Genomic DNA, 22,893 nt, shown 5'->3' with positions numbered 1-22,893 from the left:
ACACAGCAGTGCAATGCCTGTTTTTCTGTCTGTGCGTGTGTAATTATCTCCCCTTGGTCGACAGAGACCTGAATGAAATATCAAGTATCATTAAAATCTAACCGTAAAGTACGGCTTCTTTTTTCTTACTTAAAAAAATATATATATATGGGGAATGGGATGATAGTCAAACGGTCATTATTTGCATTGCTTTAGCTCATCACTCAAACTCTGATTCTCCCCGGAGCTTCTTAGCACCAACGCTGTGTTGTAAGTTGACTTAACTTAATAAAAGTGAGGAAACCCATTACCTTCAAATTATTAAGTAATGAACTTCATTCGTAATTGAATAAATGAAGTTATTTGAACTCAACAATTCTACATAACTGATTTTTTTTCCAATTTGGCATGAAGTTTATTTAGTGCATAATTTTAAGGCAACGGGTTTCCTCACTTTTTTAAGTTAAAGAGATAGTTCACCCAAAAATGAAAATTAGCCCATGATTTACTCACCCAAGTCATCCTAGGTGTATATGACATTCAATCAGAGTTATATAAAAAATATCCTGGCTCTTCCAAGCTTTATAATGACAGTGAATGGCTGTTTCTGTTTGGAAGTCCATAAAGTGCATCTGTCCATCATAAAAGTGTATCTATCCATCATAAAAGTGCATCTATCCATCATAAAAGTACATCTATCCATCATAAAAGTGCTCCACACGGCTCTGGGGGGTTAATAAAGGCTTTCTGAAGCGAAGCGTTTGTGTAAGAAAAATATCCATATTTAAAACTTTATAAAGTCAAATAACTAGCTTCCGGCCAAACGAACATATGGATTCCACTTAAGTCTAAAGCACAATTTATGCGAGTACTGCTGATATTTACGCTACGCCATGACGCACTACGCTATTTCTGACGTCACAAGTTGCGCTTTAGGCGTAAGTAGACTGCGTATGGCCATTTGGCCGGAAGCTAGAATTTTACTTTGTAACGTGTTAAATATGAATATTTTTCTTACACAAACGCATGGCTTTGCTTCAGAAGGCATTTATTAACCCCCCGGAGCCGTGTGGAGCACTTTTATCATGGATAGATGCAGTTTTATGATGGATAGATGCACTTTTATGGACTTCAAAACAGAAACAGCCATTCACTGTCATTATAAAGCTTGGAAGAGCCAGGACATTTTTTTATATAACTCCGATTGTATTCGTTTGGAAGAAGAATGTCATATACACCTAGGATGACTTGAGGGTGAGTAAATCATGGGCTAATTTTCATTTTTGGGTGAACTATCCCTTTAAGTCGACTGATCACTTGCACATTGTGTCACATTTTCAATGATTGTTGTCTGTCCACACTGAAAACATCACAGCCAATCAGAACATCTTTGATGTTTAGAGCTCAACAGTGACCGCCTACTTTGTCTTTTTCACATTAAATTAAATGAGTTGTAAGTCATGAATCAAATCAGCTCTAAGTGGAATCACGACATTATGAACATTGGGAAGCAAAACGCATGAAGGAATCATAAAAGGACAAAAGTAAAAGACTGTGTTCTTCATTCAACGAAGCACTCTGATGAAAACAACATCAAATTATTTCCAATAAATTTCTATTAATTATAAGAATATTTCAAATATGATATATATAATGTAGAATGTATATGTAGTTTGAAAAGATTAAGTCATTCCGCAATACTTCATAGTGGTTGTCGCTGAGCTCATTTGCCACAATTTTTCTACAGCTATACTCGCTATAACATTTCTATACAGTTCTCTGATTGGGTCTCTCTTCAGAATTATAGGTAGTGTAGATCTTCATCACAAATATGTCTATTAAACATTATTTTATTAAAAAAATTTAAGCTGAAATTATACTGATAGTATACTGACTTGCGACTATTTGCTTTTCAGGATATTCAGTACAATCAGTTTTTCTACATTTTGAATTTAAGCACTGGTCAAGCTCAAGCCAGCATAATCAATCTGTCAAGCCACCATATAAAAACCCAGATGACACTATGCTTCCGACCTTCTTTAAGGTCTTTATTATGAATTAATTAGTTGAATTATATTTAATTATATCACTCATATCACAACACTTGTCAGTTTGCACTGTCAGACATGAATGTATTGCTCTCAGCAAACACTTGCCTCTCACACACATGCATGTACAATTGTATAAGTGCAAATGTTACACTCATTTAGATTGACGTACAGAATAACTCAGAAGTCATTCGACAGACTATTCAAACACACATTACACGCATCTCCCAAGCTCTCCACCAAAAGTGCTCGAAATAGCAACATTTTTTCCTTTCATGCAGCGTCTCCCAAACGCGATTGGCGGGGTGATTGAACTGTGTAATTAGCTGTAATTAACAGTCATTAGGGTTGTTAAAGGTCCCCCCCGTCAGGCCTTGGACGCAGGTGTGGGATTTCACCATGTTTTAACGCTCCCAAAACAACTTTTATAACCCTTGTCATTATAGTGCAGCTACATCCAACAATAATTCAAGTTTGCTGAGGTATATATATTACTTTTGCTCTTTTAGGGGTCTCATTTGTACAAACACCTAACATTAAAGGTGCGGTTTTGGCAAAATTTCACAGGCAAGAAAGACATTGTCTATTTTCAATAGTGTAGTGATGTATGACGCACAACTCACACTGAAGTAATTTTAAAAACAAGAAGCTTTCTGTTTCTCAACACGGCGAATCCAAGTGAACAACTTGAACCTGTATATATATATATATATATATATACACACACACATATACATGGCATTATTGCTCGGAAAGTATGCTCAAACTGCTTGCATATTACTGTGCACCTTCTGGCTGTCGTCTTCTTTTGTTTCAGATTACCAAGGCTTTCAAGTCCTAGCTGTTATGGACCTCACTGCTGAGAGACACTCATCCTCATAGCCAAGCTACAGTATAGATGTCCCGGGATTTACTGCCACGTCTACATGTTAACACTGTTTTGCTTTTAAAGACATTACTAAAGTGTCTTAATCGTCTGTATATCACTTAAGCTGATGGTTCTATGAGGGGTTAATGCTAAAGCTCTGTACGTTCATTAATTATGGAGCAAGAACCCCCATAAGGAACCATACCACCGAAGATAACTTTGGTAAACTCAAATTAACTTGCCAAATTGGTCCTGTCTGAACTGCACTTTAAATATATTACTACCATTCAATGATTCAACAAACATGTATAATACCTCAAAATTGTTTGTGGTTTGTAAAGGTGATGATACACAGGGCAACTTTTTGAGCAATGTTGCTGGGCAATCTTGCCGAGCGATTGTTGCTTAGGGCACTGTCTCATTGAAAATGGGCAATACATTTCTATCTGAATAATTTAGATCGGTCGTGGGCCCTGTGTCTCATCTGGTTGCCCGTTGACGGCAACATTGCCCAGCAACATTGCCCAAAAAGTTGCCCTGTGTATTATCACCTTGTTCATTTTTGGGTGAGCAATATAATTGAATCTAATTTACGTTTTAACACAAATCACAACTATAATTAGTCATTTAATTTAATTATACAATTCATTAATTAATTCATAATTGTAATCAAAATGGTTAATATTAATATAATTCATCCATCCATCCATTCATTCTCCAGACCATTTGTCCTCTGTATGGATATGTATTATTAATATGAGTTCAAATAATTAATAATATAAATAATATAAAGTGATAAGTCTAGTAAGATTTAGTGCATGACATTTTGTCCACATTGCAGAACTTCCCACTGATAGTAAAGCCTCAAACAAAAAATGTCCCTATAATCATTTGACGCCACTAAGGTTTTTTTTTTTTTTTTTTTTTTTTTGAGGATACACAATGCCTAGGAGGAAACGTCCCTGTCAGATAAGTAAACTATATTATCACCCAGCTCTAAACTGCTAAATGTGGACAAACAGGCATTAACACATTAGAAACATTAGCACTATGAATTCATTAAGAATCTGTGAAAAGCGCCATACAAATACAATTGACATCCTTCGGTAAACAGACTGTGGGTGGCCCATGGGCGAGATAATGGTTTAAAAAGGACAGTTTTTTTTTTTGTGTGTGTGATTTTCTGTCCCTTTTTCCCAAGCTTCAACAGGTGGGCATTTGTGTTTTATTAGTTGCAAATACATCCAAAGCTACAAGTACTCCAAACAGCAGGGATGTACAAAACCTCAAATCACCTTGTTCTTCATTTTCTTGATCAACAGCAGTGGTCTGTCTTTATCTGGATGTAATGAGCATGTTGACATGAGGCTCTGCTTAGCTAATGGAGCAACGGTGCAGGGACACCCAGACGCTGCGAAACGCTGAGCTCCCACTGACAATCTAATGAGCCTGCTTTGATAACCGAGGCACAGAAGAAAATGCATGTGACGCAGGCCTTTACCACCCTTCATGAGAGTTGAGGTACTCAGATCAGAACCTAAATGGACTTCCCAAGTCAGGAAGAAAAATGCTTGTGAGTGACAATATGACCTCAATGTGAAAAATACAGGAAGCTCAAAGATTTGTTTGTGCAGATGAGCTGGACTAAAGACTTTAATGAGCAGAGTCGGAATAAAGAGCACCGATAGCGAACAGCAGCTCATTAGTCGATATGAACTTTATACCCTCAACTAAACACGCAAACTTTGCTTAGTCACAGTTTGCTTAGTTATAATCCACTGATGGTTTCCCAGCATTTCTTTCAGCATTTTGTATAGATTCCGCACAGCAACATTTGGACTGTATTTCTATGTAAACACCACATTGTCATTGTTTTGGAGCCATGAATTTTACACTTAAACTCTTGGCTCATGCCAAGAACGACATGAGATGTGATGCATGAAGTTAGTTGAACAAACTCTGAGTTTCAGAGTAATTTAGAGTTGACAAAACCATACAAATCCAACATGGTTTAGATAAGTAAGGTTCAGCGGGCTCATAACACTCGCTATAAGCGTTCTCTGTCAACTCAGGTTTGATATTAACTCTGAAGCCAATCATATGGAACATTTTAAAGTGTCAGTTTGATTCACTTCTTGTGACAGAGATGATACAATTCACTTTTTTGTTGAAGATGATTTTGTTGAAGATTTAAAGGCATTTGCCAGGCAGGAAAAGCATTGATGCTGCAGCGAAAATTTGAGAAGCCAGTTGAAAGAAAGTCAGATATGACTATATCAATGCATGTGTATCAACTGAATTTAAATGATAACGTATTTGGGTTCACAAAGAGCTCAAAAGGAAACACATAAGCTTAATCAGTTTATAAGCTTTATATATTGAAGCTTGTATTTCTATGTATATATTTATTAATTTAAATGCAGAATTAAGTATCAAAACAATGGCAATTTTACCAATATAAACTGCTTTAATTTGGAGCAAGAGATATAAGGGGGAGTGGCTTTACTGAATCAGATATATGTCACTGCTCACAGCTGATTGGTCCAGTTTGAGTTTGCAATCTCTTACCCAAAATAAAACCTACTTTGGAGCAGGTTAGCTGTGTAGCGTAGCGTACTATGGCAATGAACACCACTAAAAACTAATCCACCAAACTAATCTCAAACTTACCTGGGTAACAACTGAAACCGTCTTCATGCAACAGGCCACAGAAGAGAATGTTTGACTAACATGTAAAGTGAGGCAATGAAGTATATCTTATAGGGGTGTCAAAATTAATCGTTTCTACGATGCATCGCGATGCAGACGAGGACGATTCGGTATCTGTTCAGTAATAGACCATAACCGGTTATAATGTACTGACGCTTTTCTTACGTCATTTGTCGCGTACGTGCTTTGTTGCGGTAGCAATGGCAGAGGGAGGTGAGACGCGAGTGAGAGAAAATTAAAAATGCTCCAACTACTTTAAAAGCCAACATCTGGGCACATTTCGGCTTTTATGAACAACGTGGTAAGCACGACCTGCAGAAGACACGCGCTGTGTACGCTCATGTCACGCACAAATAGAATATGCAGGTAATACCACTAACTTGATAAACCACATTAGCCGTTTTCACCCCGAGCTGTTATCGCCCGGCAGAGTCTGACTGCTTTAGAGTAAGTGGATGAGCTCCGTCACCCGAATCCGCAGCCAAAAACAAATCATCCACCCGCCCCAATAACTTTCTCTGATTTAAGTATCCGCACCCGATGGTCAAATTACAATTATTCTGTGTTGTTACGCGTGATTATAAATGGATGATCGTCACTTTCAACAGCGGACTCGGCGACGGTTGCGCGCATCTTTAATGGTAACATAATACACTGATTAATGAGCGCTGCTTTTAAATGAACATTTCTTTAAAACAAAATTTATTTGACAGATTTTCCTTTTCTTAGTGTCATAAACAAGCTTTAATCCCATGAAACTTAAACTGGAATGTCACTGTTTCTGTCACTGCAACTTCCCGAACAGGCGACCACATGCGCGCACACATCACTTTTGAAGTAAAATTTAAAATTGAGGATGCGGTGCATCGTGATGCATCGTGATATCGAATTGAACCGGATCGATGACATAATAATCATAATCGAACCGAACCGTGAGACCAGTGACGGTTCACACCCCTAATATCTTACTTATTGAAATGCCTCATAATTCAGTCAAATGAGCAGACCATTTATAAAATTGGTAGGTGATTCATGAGGATGGGATCTGTCACAGAATGTAAAGATGTGGACTTTTGTGAATGGAGTAAAACAAAACAAACAGAGCAGTTCTTACCCAAGCTCTTTCTCCATACGACAGCCCTGCGAACCCACCACCTCTCCCAATGAACAATAGGCCTGGCCAAGGAAATCCTGCAAAAAGAGAGAACATAAAATGAGGCTGGGAGATATTTTTTTTTAACATAGCAATATGAAAGGTCAGTATTTCAAATAGTCTATTTATAACATGTCTGAGGTTTCTTCGGCTTTATCTGTAATCACTGGGTAAGAGCAAAGATAAGATTCATCATTTTGATCATTTTGAACATAACTATAGTACAATATGCCCATGTAAACACTATTAGGTTTTAGGAGTGACAAACACATTTAAATACGGAGTGAATCCCCTTATCCTTATGTGTGTACAGGACTCACTCCTGAAAATTTGATGATTGACACATAGCCATGATTGGTTTTGTGTGTTTGGTATCCACTATTTTTCACCAAATGAATATTACAGCAACCAAAGACTTATGTTCTACAGTTTTGAACTAAGCCACCATTGAAAGAGGTGTTGTGTTTCATTCATGTTTGTAAGGCTGCTTCACTCTTGCAGTGTTGCCTTGTCCACTTATTATACGTGTTTTTGGGCTTGATTGGGCTTGGCTCATAAAGCATTCAATCTTATTTTCAACATAAAGCATTTCTATCATGACAACTCTCTGAGAGATTGGCATTGTAATGCGATTGACATGGTAATGGATATGGAAATGTTAATGTATTTGGTCTTGGTGGAATAGATCTGCTTCGCTGCTGCTGCAGATCAAGTACAGAGACTTGCTACTGCCAATACATTCACAGACATTGCTGTTAGCATGAAAGACATGCTGCTGCACATATAACATACATGAAAAAACCCGTAGCAGATCTATACAGGTGGAGCTGGGGAGGGTGGAGGGCTTCGGAAAGTGCGCTGCAGATTGCTACCAGCAAACCTACCAGTATTTGAATGTTGAGCTGCAGCTCATTGGTCGCTGATGCAACACCAACCAATCAGCTGTGCTATGTAGATAATGATTAGATTGCTACCAAATGAGTTAAGAACCTATCAACCAGCGCCATTTAGAGTTTAATGCCCGAACTAGGTATTTGGATTTAGTATGGGCTTGTTCTTGTTCGCTGTATTTTTAGGAAGATCTGGCAACACAAATGAGTCATGTGATATCTTGCACAGAACATACAGAAGATAGACAAATCCCATATTGAAATATGTCATTAACAACTAGTTGTTCAGTTCGGTTCCATATACACTGCATAGAATTTTTGTAAATGCCATTGTTGCCACCTGCATTTTTCGAGAGTTAATTTGGTTGTAGAATGCGGTTGTCATTCCCATAATTTTACTGAACTATTGATGTACAAAACAGGATTAAATTCTAAAAGGTGAACTGACAACCAAGGTGTTTACACACTGCAGAGTGTACGTGGCCTATATGGCCAAATTTATGTTTACACCAAAACACCACAGCCCTGTGTGCTTTGTTGAGCATTTAATTTCAGAATCATAGGCATTTATCGAGAGTTGGCCCTCCCTAACAGCTTTCTCCTTTCTGGGAAGGCTTTCCACTCAATGTTGGAACGTGACTGTGGGGATTTGCTCCCATTCAAACACAAAAGCACTGTTGTTGGGCGATGGAGTTTGGCTCTCATCCCTAAGGTGTTCAGTAGAGTTAAGGCATGGAATAGCAGTAGGCCAGTTTAAGTTCACAGTAAATATTTTTTTAATGGACCTAACTTTCCACAAAGGGGCATTGCCATGCTGCAGAAAAAGAAGAAGAAAAAAAGCCCTCCCAGACTGCTGCCATAAAGCACTTAATTCTCTAGAATGTCACTGTATGGCGTTAAGATTTATCTTTAATAGAATTAAGTGGCTTTCCCAAACCCCAGTGGAAAAATATACTGGATGGACTTTTTAATGTAATGAATGGGAATGATGACTATAGGCTGTCAAGCTTCAGCTTGACCAGAGGAGAACTGGCCCCAGATTTTTTCTACATTCTGTCACCTGATGGAGTTTTGGTTCCTTGCCACGGTCGCCTCTGGCTTTTAGCTTGCTTAGTTGGGGACATTTAATATATAACAATATTATTGATCTTCCTGCATTGACACCATTATATGAGAACTGAACTGAGCTGGACGATAACGTAACTGTTTTCTCCGAAGCGGCTATATAGATAAATGAACTAAATTAATAATTTACAACAGAAATGAACCCTCAACTGAATTTACTCAAGCTTGACTATGACACTATCTTCTTCTAGGCAGAACTGGGCACTCAAGTTAGAGCCTTCCCAGATGAGATAGAGACCTGGACTCGAGTCGCACTCGAGTCGCATTTTAATAGACTTCAGACTTGACTCGGACTTGACCTGAAATGACTGGCGCCATCTTGCATCCACTTAGCATTTGTATTCAAAATAACTACTTGTCTTGTTGCCAGGATGATTGTTTTAAACATTGTTATGGATTATAAAGTAACAAGCTGGATTTACATTATCCCTTAAATCTTAGGACCTTTATTACAAACAAAACAGATAATAGAAAGATCATGTATTTTGTCTATATAATACAAATAATAGGATTTTTGAGTTTGAGAATTATTATTATTATTATTATTATTTTTTAGGCATGAAATGTATCGAGACTCGACTCGCACTTGTGACAAAAGACTCCAGACTTGACTCAGACTCCAGCTTAAAAACTCCAGACTTGACTCTGACTCCAGATGAAAGACTTGTGAACATCTCTGTTTCTAGGTCTGCTGTACAGCCGAAACAAACTTTGTTGCATTATCACTGTAAAGCTGCTTTGAAACAATCTGTATCATAAAAAGCGCTATATAAATAAAGGTGACTTGCCTTGAAAAAAGACCATGAAAGCAGTAATATAATCAAAAACAACATTATTTCAAGGGCTGAAGCTGATCACACATCATGTTGAAATGTTGTCACCCATTTGATAAATGATCATAAGTGAAGCGCAGCATAAGACTTTAGAACATAAGCCATTAGAATTCAAATTCATCTTGGCAGAGCTGTGAAGTTTCTGCCCCACTGACCTTCGCAACAGCAGTTTAATAAAGGGTAGGTGATACTCTTTGTGCATATGCTGAACATCACAGAATTTCATTGACTATATTTTGTATTAATAAAAATGTGCATCAATGGAAAGTGCAGTGATGGAGAGAGAATGATAAAATGGCCCAGGAGAAAACTAAAATAAGACATCTAGAGAGTAAGAATGAGACCAACTGCTTCGCCTTAGCGAGTATGTTTGTATTTATATTTAAAGACATCATTTTATTGTAATACTAACTAGTGGCTGACAGATAGGGGACATTTCTTTTTCAGAAAAAAAACAAAACAAAAAACAACTGAGGGACATACTGTACAGTTCTACACATGCATCTTAAATTAAACTTTAAAATGTTTATGCATTTTAAATTAAATTAAGTTAAATTTTGCATGTCAAATATCCGTGGTTAAACTGATTGAAAAAGTTATGTATATCGAGAAGAGAATAGGGCCAATCACTAAACCCTGAGGCACCCCAGATATTATTTAATGTAATTCTGAGTCTTTGAAGCACCTGCCCATGACTCAATCTAGAGAAGGACACCATTTTAAAGACAACAGGTTTAGCAAGTAATTTTTTTTATTTACTTTAAAAAATAATCAGACACAATTAACTGATTATTGGTTAATCAATGCTGTGAGCATGTTCTGTGCCATGACATTAATGATGGCATTAGTTCTTATGTCTTATTACCAAATGTGACATGTTAATTTTAGATATATAAGAATGAAATAAGACTTAGAGCTATGGTGGAGATGAAAGACTTAACCTATAGTTAAACTATTTTCATTATACTTTTTTTTATCAGCTTGCAGACACTGTATTTTTTGCACTGTATACGGATTGTTGTGTTCCCTGGGATAAAAAAAAAAAAATCATATGGGTTTGGAATAACATGATTTTTTTTTTTTCAGCCTGAACAGTTTTTTACAAAACGCTACATTTTTACTACTGCTATGCTGCTCCTACGCTACATGTCCCACTCCTTCTCTAATTACTGCTGGCGACTCGACTTGCAATTTGTATTCTTGAAGATGAATACGAATAATCAATCTTTATTGTCTATAAACTTTACAAAGGCGACCTCCTTTTCCTTTTTCCCTCTCCATCTATCTCTCACTGTTTCTTTCCTTGCATGTGTGTTTTTTTCCCTGCTGCAGTTTCCCTTAATTGTCACCTGACGATGGAGCGTAGTCAACTCTTCGCATGTCAACACATCCTGTAATGGTTTTATGCAGTACCAAAATCCCTTTGGGAGTGGACAAGCTGTGTTTGTCTTTCCAAGTCAGGGGGGAAGAGGGCGATATTGATTTCTGGGTGACCGAGGGAGGGAGTAAAGCACCAGGAAGAACTGTGTGTGATTTGGGAGATAATTTGGAGGTGGTAATTTTCAGGGATGAAACCTGTGTGCACACTGGAGTCACTGAGTGTGTTTTCAAACACTCTTGTGCATGATGTGTGGAGAGATCAGTTTATCTGTCTCTTTCTCCCAGTGTGTCCACATGATCACGGCAGGAAACAATAGCAGTACAGATGCTGGGGAGCTCTGCCTGGGATTCGGAAGGTTTCCAGAGAAATGTGCGGCTGGTTTAGATCAATGGTGTTGTTGAGCGTCTGGATTAGTAAATGTCATGATGTGTTTCACTAAGCAGTTCCACTTTGCACCACTGATGGAAGCCCACAGTCTCATACACTACGAATGTTGAATTAACCAGCAATACATGACCCCTACTATTGTTAGTTTGCCTTGTAATTACTAGGGCTGTCCCCGACTATGGATTTTCATAGTCGAATCAGAATCGTCATGTCTTGCCTATAGTCGACTAATAGTCGAATCATGTGTATGGGGGTGGGGCTGGGGGCGGGGCTTTAACGTTTCAAAGCCGCGATGTACAGAAAATCACACAAAGATATAGAAGAAAATGTATAAAAACATTTTTGATCAATAAAACTAAGAAATAACATAAATAACTCCAGAAAGGCCACATTGCAGATTTGCATTTCACATGCAAATCAAATTAAATCGGCTAAATTACCTGTGCGAGCAGGCCAGCCTACAGCACAACATCGATGCACCGAAAAAATAAACAATTAATTTACTAAATTAAATTAGAACAGAATATACCTTTCTTATAAATAAAAATACAAAACGAAATAAATCAGAATCAAGTCACAGGATGAGGAGCAAATGTGTGCAAAATGCCTAAAGTGCAGGGGAACATATATTCAAAACACAAGCCACAAATAGTTAGATTAGATAACCCTGACAGATTAATAAATAAAATAAACAATAACAATAATAAATGCTAAACTGGAGTCGCAGTCTTTTTAGCTAAACATGTTCACAGCATCCAAAAATAAAATTAGAACCGGCTGAAAAGTTTTGAAATTACTTTTACCTGATCGAGAGAACAAATCCTGAAAGTCTTTCACTCTGTCTGTCCGTTGGAGTCTTTTCAAATTGTGCGCGCGGATAAAATACATTCTAACGTGAAACCCAGTCTATGCGTGAAACATGTTAACGTTGGCCGGCAGAAGTGCGATCATGGTTTTCCTGATGCTAAATCCAGCCTTGGAGAATATCCTTTCTGATGGTGTACATCCACACTTTAGATTTTCTTATCCCAGACATTGTTAAAGATTTAAATCCTTGCCGCGAAGACGCTCCTCTGTCAGTCACGGATTGAAAGTGAAACTTAAATCTGTCACGGGGTGTTTGGATTTATTCACGCACGTTAAAAAATATTTATTAAAAGCTTCTTTCTTTGCACATTTTTATATACATTATCATAAAAGGCTGAATGTTAACGTATTGACAGAAAACCGGTAGTTCTATGTGAAATCAGACATTGAGCGTCCTCATATAGCCAAAGTGGCATGATCCTCGTTTCATAACACCTCTGCGAAGATTCGACCGTGAGATCGGTAGTCGAATCAGGCTCCTCCAATCGAAGCATCGAATCTTCGACTATTCGGGGTCACCCCTAGTAATTACCATGGAATTAACAGACTAAAAATAAAGGTTCCAATAAGAACCAAAATGGGTTTGCAGCAGGGATGGAAATTAACTTTTTTGTCCACCGGCCACTGTGGCAGGTGGATTTCAAAATCTACCAGCCACTCAATGTTTTTACCAGCCACTTTCTTGTTTTTAACCGACAATGTGTAACTGCATGTGAAAATTAATACTACAAGATCTACAATACTTAAGCAGTTTATTTAATCTCAAGTCTCAATGAAATACTGACATTTTCTCTTTCTCTCATATATATATTTCTCTTTTTTACCTGGATGTGGCATTTGAATGATTCGTGGTCTTTTATGGCTTCCAGTTTTAGGTTTTTAGTCCCAACAATGAAACTAGGGCTGGGCGATATGGACCAAAAGTCATATCCCGATTATTTAGGCTGAATATCGATATACGATATATATCCCGATATTTTTTCCGCAAAGTGAGAGCAAATGTTCAGTCAAAGCCAAATATGACATGTCACAAGTAGTTTTATTGAAACCGGCTATTTCCACACACACAAGTACTGTCCCCCTTTACTTAACATAAATTGTAAGAATATGACTAATAGTAAAGACTAGTACTAATAAATAAACATTAGGCCTATGCTAAAGCTATTAAATAAATAGCAGTTCCAAACTAGTTTTTGTTAATACAACGTTGGTATGAGCCACTAGAGTCATTTAAAAATATAAAAAATAACACAAAGAAAAATAAAGTGGCATTTTGGGGTTAATATGGAAACGACAGTTACCATGGTGAATACACAATATTAACAATAACTGTTAATGAACCATGGAAACTGCTCCTGGTGAATAGTATGAAAATCATCCCTGCATTACTTTTATTTTGTGTAATTTACGGCGTTGCATGCTCGTAGTTTATTTTGCACTTTATATACAGTGAGGCGATACACAGCGCGCGCCGCCACATTTGCGCGTGCATTTGAAGAGTGTGCGCTATGAGAACAGGATAACGGCTGACGTGACAGGACAAGAAAGTCCGTTTTTCTGAGGTGAAAGACTTTATTTCAGCGTACACTTATGTCCTCTAAAAGTGTCCGCCGTCTGTGTGAAACAGTATATTTTTATTTACCCGCCACGGTGGCCGGTAGGTGAAGCGAATTTACCCGCCACAACACAAAATCACCCGCATTTGGCTGGTGGCGGGTGCTAATTTCCATCCCTGGTTTGCAGCCTGATGTCATAGGTGCAACTTTGAAAGTGCCATAAAGAAAATCGAATTCTTTAGATTTGTAGAAAACTACCAATATAATGGAACTTAGAAAAAGTTCACCCATGTATTGATTGATTGATTGATTGGTTTATTGACAACTGATGCTTGATGGATGGTTGGATGTATGCCCTGACTAATTGCTTAATTGACATTTCATGGGTGGGAGTTTTAGCTGATTTATTTATTTATTGATGCCAGATGGAGTGAGGATGGATGTTGGAGATTTTGGGTTGATTGATTGGAAGATTGATTGAAGCTTGAAAGAAATAAAGGAATAGCATTATTATGGCCGCTTCCCATGACGAGCACAGATGGGACGTGAATTTGCATCTTTTACTCCAAACCATCATCACTGTGTGAGATGACACCTCAGGGACCCGTGTGAGCACCAAAACACAGCTTCAATCATGCCACTCTCTCTGTGAGAGCGTTTCTAATCACACGCCTCTATTAACCCACATTTGCCTCTTTATTCTCATATGAACAGACCCGCTGATTACAAGCACTATGAGATTTTTTTTTTACTACGGGGTGAGTGTGTATGATGGCATGCTAAACTTCATAATGGCCATGAGGAGATAAGTGCACAGAGCAGTTTCTGAGACTTACATGTTTTGAGAGGTTGGAGCTCTTGGAGTCGACATCATACCTGAAAAACAAGAGAAGGACATATTGAGAAAGGACACACAACCAGAATAACTAGTATTTTATTTGTATAGTCATCAATTCTGTATTTATTGCTTGTGTAATAATAAATTATCTGTTGACCCTGTAAGTTCTTTGAACCAACTCATTTCACACAATCAAAGCACATAACCAGCATATCTTTCGACTTTGCCCACCATTTTGGATGAATCTTTGCACTAACCTAACCACAATGCATTCTGGGACTGCTGCCAACCTTTTGAAAATGATGTCTGTGTATAGGCAGCTCTCACAAGGGTATATGGTAATCCTACATTTTCAAAATAGTTAAATGCAAAGGACTGCGGAGTCACATGGCAACAGCTTTGAAATGATTTGGTCTGATATTTATGCATGATTTTCCATTTCTTTAAAAATTAGAGTTTTAATCTCTTTGTCATAACTGGGGCAGCCAAATCAGATACAAACCCAGCTGTGTGCTAAGCATAATAATTGATGTATCCTTTCATTTTCAACTAATTTCAAAACCATTTTTTCATATTTTCCTTCATATAACTTTCACTGGTGTATACTGTACTGTATGTGTCTTGAGTGTTTGTAAATGTATGAATGAGGTGAATATGTTACATAAGAAGTCCCAAAAGGGACTGATGTTCTATTCAGCTATACAGCTTCACATTCATAAATACTGCATGACCCTAGAATGGGAATAAAACCATACATTGACACAGGCTTAACCCTTAACACACACACACAAAAAACTAGCCTGCTTTCAAACTCAAATACACACAATAACACACAACCAGACCTGAAGAAATTGAGATTTGCTCTTTATCTAGGGAACAATTTCTACGCCCTCAAGGGAGCTTCTGGAAGGTAGTAAACTCATCACGGAAGAGAGGGTCTCGTCAGAGGTGTAAGTTGACTTTTTCTTTTGCCTACCGAGTATATCAACCATTCTTTTCTGTAATTTAATTGCTTTACAGAACTGCACGTTTTTTCTTTTTACTAAAATGTAGCAACTTTCTTTTCTGAAATTGTTTTTGGCTGACATAATCAAGGCCATATGGGTGAGAAAAAATAGCCAAAAATATCATTATTACACGGCTCTGTAGAATACATGATTCTGATTGGTCAATCGTGCCATCCAGCGGTATGTCATCCCCCTATAACAACCAGTAAAAACTAATAACACAGGCTCATCCGGGTAACTGGAGTCGGCGCTTTACGCTTGCTAAAAATGTTTTTTCCCCGTGGAAGTTTTGCGTTTGGTGAGCTAATAAAATATGAAAACTCAAATCAATATTTTGTGTACAGTTATGTCTTCCAGGTATCACAGACTCACTCTCTCTTGTTTCATACAAACGCAGCTGCTGCCATTTTGCGACGATTGTTTTGTACACTGTTGGATTATAAGATAACAAACATGTACGATTTTAAAACAATTTAATTTCAAATCAATAACTCTTATCCCCGTAATTGTTTACGTGGTGAAATACTGTGTAATCCGCTTTGCTGTCATTAATATATGATCAGGTCCTGATCACCCTGGCGGGGTTTATTCTGCAATAACCGGCTGAATGTACATGATTCCTTACATATCCTGCACTTTCCCCCCTTAAATTCCCCCTTAAAAATGTTTCAGTCAGAAATTTTTCACATTATGGAAGTTAATTCATTGCAATTACGGCTTCACATATTTAACACTTTGTAGAACTCTCTTTTGGTTACCGTTCTTGACAGTGAGCAATACTTTTTCTTGGCAAATCTGTTCAGGCTCAAGTTGGGCTTTAAGTGAAGCACTCTAGGACATCTACATTTGTGGCTTTAAGCCATTACAGTGGTTCTTCTTGCATGTTCCAGTATGTTTGGGGTAATTGTCCTGTAGGCGGATGTACTGAACTCTCTGTCCTCTTGCATACATGCAGCAGGTCTTTGCCTCAGGAGATTCCCGTACTTAGCACCATGCATTTTTTTCTATCCTGGAGTTTTCCAAGACCCTGCCGCAGAGGAACATCCCCAAAGCGTGAAGCTGCCACCACCCTTGTCCACTCTAGCGTGATATTCTTCTCAGTTTGATGTGCTACTTTAGGAATATGCCAAACTGAGGCCCAAAAGCTCTTCAAAAAATAAATATGCTCTTAACTCAGAATCTTCTCCTGAACTGAGGCTCTAGTAAACCTTTGGGCAATGTAAAGTACCTAAAGTATGTTAAGATCTAGCAGCAGATGTTTAGGTGCCAAAAATGGAAACTACTCTCCGCTTCCTTGTTTTTGTCCCAAAGTCTTGTTTTCAATTTGCATATGCAAATGGTCTATACCCTGTAATGATTCTTCATCCTAGGCATGAAGTTTTTTGGGATGGGCAGTTCCTCCATGATTTTTCATCTTTTCAAAAATAAACCTCTCTGTATACCTTTTATAGATTTAAGCCTTAGAAATGTTCTCACGTTCTTGTCATTATTCATGATCTAATTTCTACTCAGAATGATCTTCAGAATTCCAGCTCCTTGACCTTCATGGTCTTTTGAATTGCTGGAAATGCACAGGAACTCTCACTGACACAGATCCATGTATTCATATAAATGGACTCAAGCCAAGCAGTTACAGTACGTGACTTGGAGAAGAATGTTTAGTTAAAACCCAATAGTCCAAGTTATAATAAAGAGATGAATGCTTGAAAAAATATGTATTATGTTCTGGTCTTTTCTCAAATTAGTGCACTTTTTCAACAGTGCCTGCCTGGAAATTTCCATCTCAGACTGTCCAAATTGACATTGAAAGGATCCTTGTTCCCAGAAGTCAAATCCAAAGTACCATTCATTAAACAAATAAACAAAATGTGTGACCAAACACTAAGTTCACACCTCTAGAGTCAACTCCAAGGCTTTTAATACGAGTTCTTCTAAAAATCACACCACTCAAGGCAAACATGAGTTGTAATGTGACATGAGATGCAGTGTTCCCAGAATATATATATACATACATACACACATTTAATCATATTCATATATATGAAAAAGTGACTCATACATTGCTTATGATGTTTAAAAGTGACTCATACATTGCTACAAAATATACAACAGACAATGGACCTTTTACCTCAAAATTTCGCAAACATGATCGCACCATTAAGCAAAATTCTCTATTAGATTCCCTTTTATTCTACTTCTTCATTCTGCTATTTAGTAGAAACAATTGATATATGAATTACAGAGATCAACAACAACAAAAAGTCTAGTTTCACACTCATTAGATCCAAGACCACTAATGAATTCCACTATAAAGACATGAAAATGACAAAATAAAAACAGCTACTCTTGTTCCCCTCCACTGAGAAACAAGACCCAGAAAATAAATTATGTGTGCATACGTATAGACGCTCAGCTTAGCCATTACAGCCGATTGTAGCGTAGTGTGCTGTCTGCCCACACACACAACAGACCCTGAAGGGAACGACACAAACAGCTTCCCATTTACACACTCTGACTAAACCGCATTATGCTTCTCTCTCCGAGCACTATTTATAGCACCACATGCACTGATCTGTCAGTCTAACGTACACAAACATGCACGTAGGATTCAAACAGTCAGCACTGAAACATGACACATTTATCACAAACTGCATTGCTAATGCTAGAATTTGCTCAGATGAAGTAAGATCAAAATTTATACAGAGCAACAGGTTGGTTGCGTTGTCGGATCTTCTATATATATATATATATATATATATATATATATATATATATATATTTTTTTTTTATCATTGAAGAAATTGTTGCCACCAGTACAACGCTTGATGTTGTGATGCTAAGGTTGTGCGGGTGTAAGGCGTTGCTATGTTGATTCTAGGTTCTGACTTATTTTTAACCAAGTTGCCACAGTGTTCTAGATGGTTGTGTATTGTCAGTTAGCTACGCAGTTTCTGGTAAGTGGTTTCTAGATCGTTGTGTTCTGGGTAGTTGCTAAGGTGTTGTTATGTAGTTGCTAGGGAGTGCAGGGCTTTTGGTACAGCATTGTGTTCTGAGTGCCAGCTAAGGAGTTCTGGGTGGTTGCTAAGGTGTTGCCATGCAGTTGCTAGTAAGTGCTGGGTGGTTGCTAGAGCATTGTGTTCTGGGTGGATGCTAGAGAGTTCTGGGTGGTTGCTAAGGTGTTGCTAGTAAGTGCTGGGTGGTTGCTAGAGCGTTGTGTTCTGGGTGGCTGTTACTGAGTTCCTGGTGGTTGCCAAGGTGTTGCTATGGAATTGCTAGTGAATGCTGGGTGGTTGCTAGATAATTGTAAGGTGGTTGCTATAGTGTTAGGGTGGTTGCTAAGGCGTTCTAGGTGTTTGCTAAGGCGTCGCTAGTGAGTGCTGAGTGGATACTAGAGCGTTGTGTTCTGGGTGGCTGCTAGGGAGTTCCTGGTGGTTGCCAAGGTGTTGCTATGCAATTGCTATTGCGTGTTGGGTGGTTACTAAAGCATTGGGTTCTGGGTGGCTGCTTGGGAGTTCTGAGTGGTTGCTAAGGCATTGCTATGAAATTGCTATAATGCTGAGTATTGCTAGAGAATTGTTAGGTGGTTGCTATAGTGTTCTTGGTGGCTGACTGATAGGGAGTTCTGAGAGATTGGTAAAGCATTGCTATGGTAGTGAGTGCTGGGTGGTTGCTATGGTGTTAGAGGGGGTTGCTAGGGCAGTGTTTCTCAACTCCCAGAAAGATTTAGATGAGAAACATTGTGTCTAGAGTGTTTCTAGATGGTTGATAGTGTGTTCTGGGTTGCTGAGTGAGCTCAGAGTGGTTGCTAAGGCATTGCTCTGCAATTACTAGTACTGGGTGGTTGCTAAAGTGTTGCTAGGTGGTTGCTATAGTGTAACAGGTGGTTGCTAGAGTATTTCTAGATGGTTAATTCATTGTGCATTCTGGCTGGCTGCAACGGAGTTCTAAGGGTTGCTAATGCATTGCTATGCATTTGATAGCAAGCTCTGGGTGGTTGATAGAGTGTTGCTAGGTAGTTGCAATGGTGTAAGGGGTGGTTGTTAGGTTGTTTCTAGATGGTTGATCATATGTTCTGGTTGGCTGTTAGGAAGTTCGGAGTGATTGCTAAGGAGTTACTATGCAGTTGCTAGTGAGCATTGGATGGTTTCTAGAGTGCCTCTAGGTGGTTGCTGTGCTTATGCACAGAAATGTAATAGCACACTCTTCTTCAACAAGCTGCATGATTTCCAACAAAGTTTTAAGCATTATACATGAAGCCCAAATGCTGTGGGGCGAATGATGTGCCAGAGTGTAACACTCAGTGTCAGGAGTTTGTATAAATCTACCCTAAATATTCCCAGAAGTAATAGTAATGCTTGCTCAAGAAGGAATACAGTGGTTGGTTCCAAAATCAATGATGGGAGACTTTGAACTGGGCTTTAATTAGATTACAGTCTTATGAGGGGAGTTCACGCGTGCCTGTTTCTCATTACGGAGAAAGAACAGCATTATTAAAGCACAGACAACATGAATCATTCTCTTCTGCCCTGTCACAGCACAATGGAGAGATAAAGACATAAAGAGAGAAAGAAAAAAGAGAGAGGACAAGAAAAGCAACAAATATTGAAGGATCTCTGAATCGTAAAATATCTCTAGGGTTACATATAGCTCTACCTCAAATATATCTATTTATCATCTATCTGCCTCTTCTATTCATTTGTGGGGCTCAATCCCCCTTGTTGTCATGGTGACGTGCCATGTCATCCTCATCATTGGTGCTTTGGTTTCGCTATCGTCTCGGAGGCACTGCCCACGCGACCTTGTGACCCCCTCTCATGTCTGCTGCAGATTTACAGACCCAGTATGACAGGCCGTCGAGCGGGGACACCGATCCACAGCGACAAAACACACACACTCTGCCTACAGACATACACACTCATGCTGAAGCCTAAAGACACACAAACAAATTCCTCACACACACTTGGGCCAACGGATACAGAATGACTCATATCTGTTCTAAAATGCAACCATAAATGCCTAAATACACACATACAAACACATTTAGACAGGCACAAAACTATAACAAATATTAGCGCATACACACATACACAAAGGTGAAATGTATACTACAACACCCTTTGGAAAGATCCAAGATTTGGTCATACATCCAAAATTATTGATTGTAATTACGGATGCAATGATCCTGATTTAAAACAAAATTTAAGATAAAAAAATCTTAATTGAAATAAAGCTGAAATAAAAATAAAATATATATTTTAAAAACATTTTAAAAAATCCTGCCTTGGCAACTAACTGAAATAAAATAAGATTACTTTGAAGTTCTAAAATTAAACTAAAAATTTTAACTGAAATAAGAATTAAATAAAGCTAAATATTAATATTTAAAAAACGAATAAAAATGAAAAGAACGTAACAAAATAACTAAAACTTAAATTTAAATTAAAATAAAGACTAATTCAAAATATTAATAAATAATAGTATAATTTATATATATATATATATATATATATATATATATATATATATATAAAATAATAAAAAAAATTATACTATTATTAGTATAAAAACTATTATAAAACTCTAAAATGAGTCATTTTAAACTCAGCAAGTGAATTTATGCATCACAAAACTATAATATACAATATGAAAACCAGGTATTCATTTTAGGATTGGTTAATATTACATTTAACAAGTGTTTTTAAACTCAGAATTATTGTTTTTAAGATTGCCTTTTCTGTCAAATAACGCTCACTTTCCACAAATGTAAAAAAGGGAACTGAGCGTGCACAAATAAGTATCAGGTTTTGAATGAATAGAAAAAAAAAGTCTATCAACCAGCAGAGTCGTGCATCACACCCTGTCATCATGGAAAGCGACCCTAAATGCTTATACAGCAAATCAGCAAATGTGTTAGTGAGCTACAGTATAATTCTTATTTCTGGTTTCTTCTGTTAGGGTCGCAGGCTGCTCTCTTGACTGTACAGAATGTGTGACTCATGAGAAGGGGTTTTAGTTGTGACATCTGCTTATAGAAGTGCACAAAACATACACTGACAGTTCTCTTATGGTTGGGTTTACAGTAGCTGACACATCTGACGTTAAAGTGTGACTCCAGTGTTTGATGTACTGAGATGTCATGCCTAATAATAGTGTGAATATGACATTTTACAATTTAAGTTCTTGTCCAAGTTGAAGTTTAATATATTCGCCAATAAGACAGGTTTAATAAATGTTTATGTACCCACTTATTAATTTGCACCAAACCTTCTTGTTCAAAACTAATTAGTGACTGAAGATGTGGGCTGGTGAAAAATCTGAATTCGTTGACATTTTAAATACATTTAAAAAAAAAGGATAACAAGAAAGGGTGTCCTCCAGTTTTTTCCTTCTCAATCATGAAACTATTTTAATTAATGTCTTTTCAGTTACATAACACATATCACATTCTATAAGCAAATATAAAAATAAGCCACTAAATTAAGAAACTAATCAACAAATCGTTTCTACATAAACTTTACACCTCCCCCCATGGTCTCATTTGAAAAAAAACACACAGTGGAAAAGTAACATGTTTCTTGGGATATCAAGAAAATAAAGAAATAAAATCTGCCATGAGAGGCAATTCCATTCTTTACCATATTTGTAAAGCTTTGTACTGTCAGCTAAGTTTGGTGAATTGGCTAATACATAGAACACAAAGGTATAAATACACAGGGACTAACACGCTAACTAATGAGGTGATTGACAATGCACAGGTGATAGACATGACTAATTAGAACAATCATGGAACACTAGGGCCGTTTCTCAATATGCGTTCTTGTCTGTACTTGTGTTCTTGTGGACTTGTGAAACGTCATCAGTCGCTGCCCAAGTACTGTTCCAATTCAAAGTTCACATCTAGCCAAGTCCAGTTCAAATCCCCGGATGTGTTCTTGATCTGCCCCTTTTACCGAGGATGCATCGAGAGGTGACTTGTGCGGACTTGAGACAGCCAGGTATCCCAGAATGCATCTCACACCAACCAGCAAGCGTCAATAGCGGAGGAGAAAACCCGCGTAATTTAAAAATGCTACTGTTATTGTGTCACGAAATGTAGTTTTAAGAGTTTTTCAGGCGAGAATGTAGTTGTTTAAAGCTCAAATCTTTGGTTTATTTATAAAGATAGCGCCTATTTGAAAATTTGATCTGACGTTTTCGGAGTTGTGAGATCCAGGCGAACACTGGACGCTCAGCGCTCATGTAACCCGCCGAG

At 37.8% G+C, this 22,893-nt stretch overlaps 1 protein-coding gene across 2 annotated transcripts in view; it reads right to left on the bottom strand.

Moving 5' to 3' along the window:
- Positions 1–22,893, bottom strand: part of LOC309497185 (copine-8) — a 122,771-nt gene that overhangs the window by 50,883 nt on the left and 48,995 nt on the right. For both annotated transcript variants that reach the window (XM_082167426.1, XM_082167425.1), the window contains exons 5-6: positions 14,633–14,672; positions 6,719–6,795 (exon numbers count right to left, since the gene is read on the bottom strand). In XM_082167426.1, the coding sequence (XP_082023552.1) occupies positions 6,719–6,795; positions 14,633–14,672 (117 nt within the window). The remainder of the gene's footprint in view (positions 1–6,718; positions 6,796–14,632; positions 14,673–22,893) is intronic.

The sequence above is a fragment of the Leuciscus leuciscus genome (genome assembly GCF_965113295.1).
Source record: "Leuciscus leuciscus genome assembly, chromosome: 4".
In the NCBI taxonomy this organism is placed as follows: Eukaryota; Metazoa; Chordata; class Actinopteri; order Cypriniformes; family Leuciscidae; genus Leuciscus; species Leuciscus leuciscus.
This window is presented reverse-complemented; position numbering and strand designations above follow the sequence as displayed.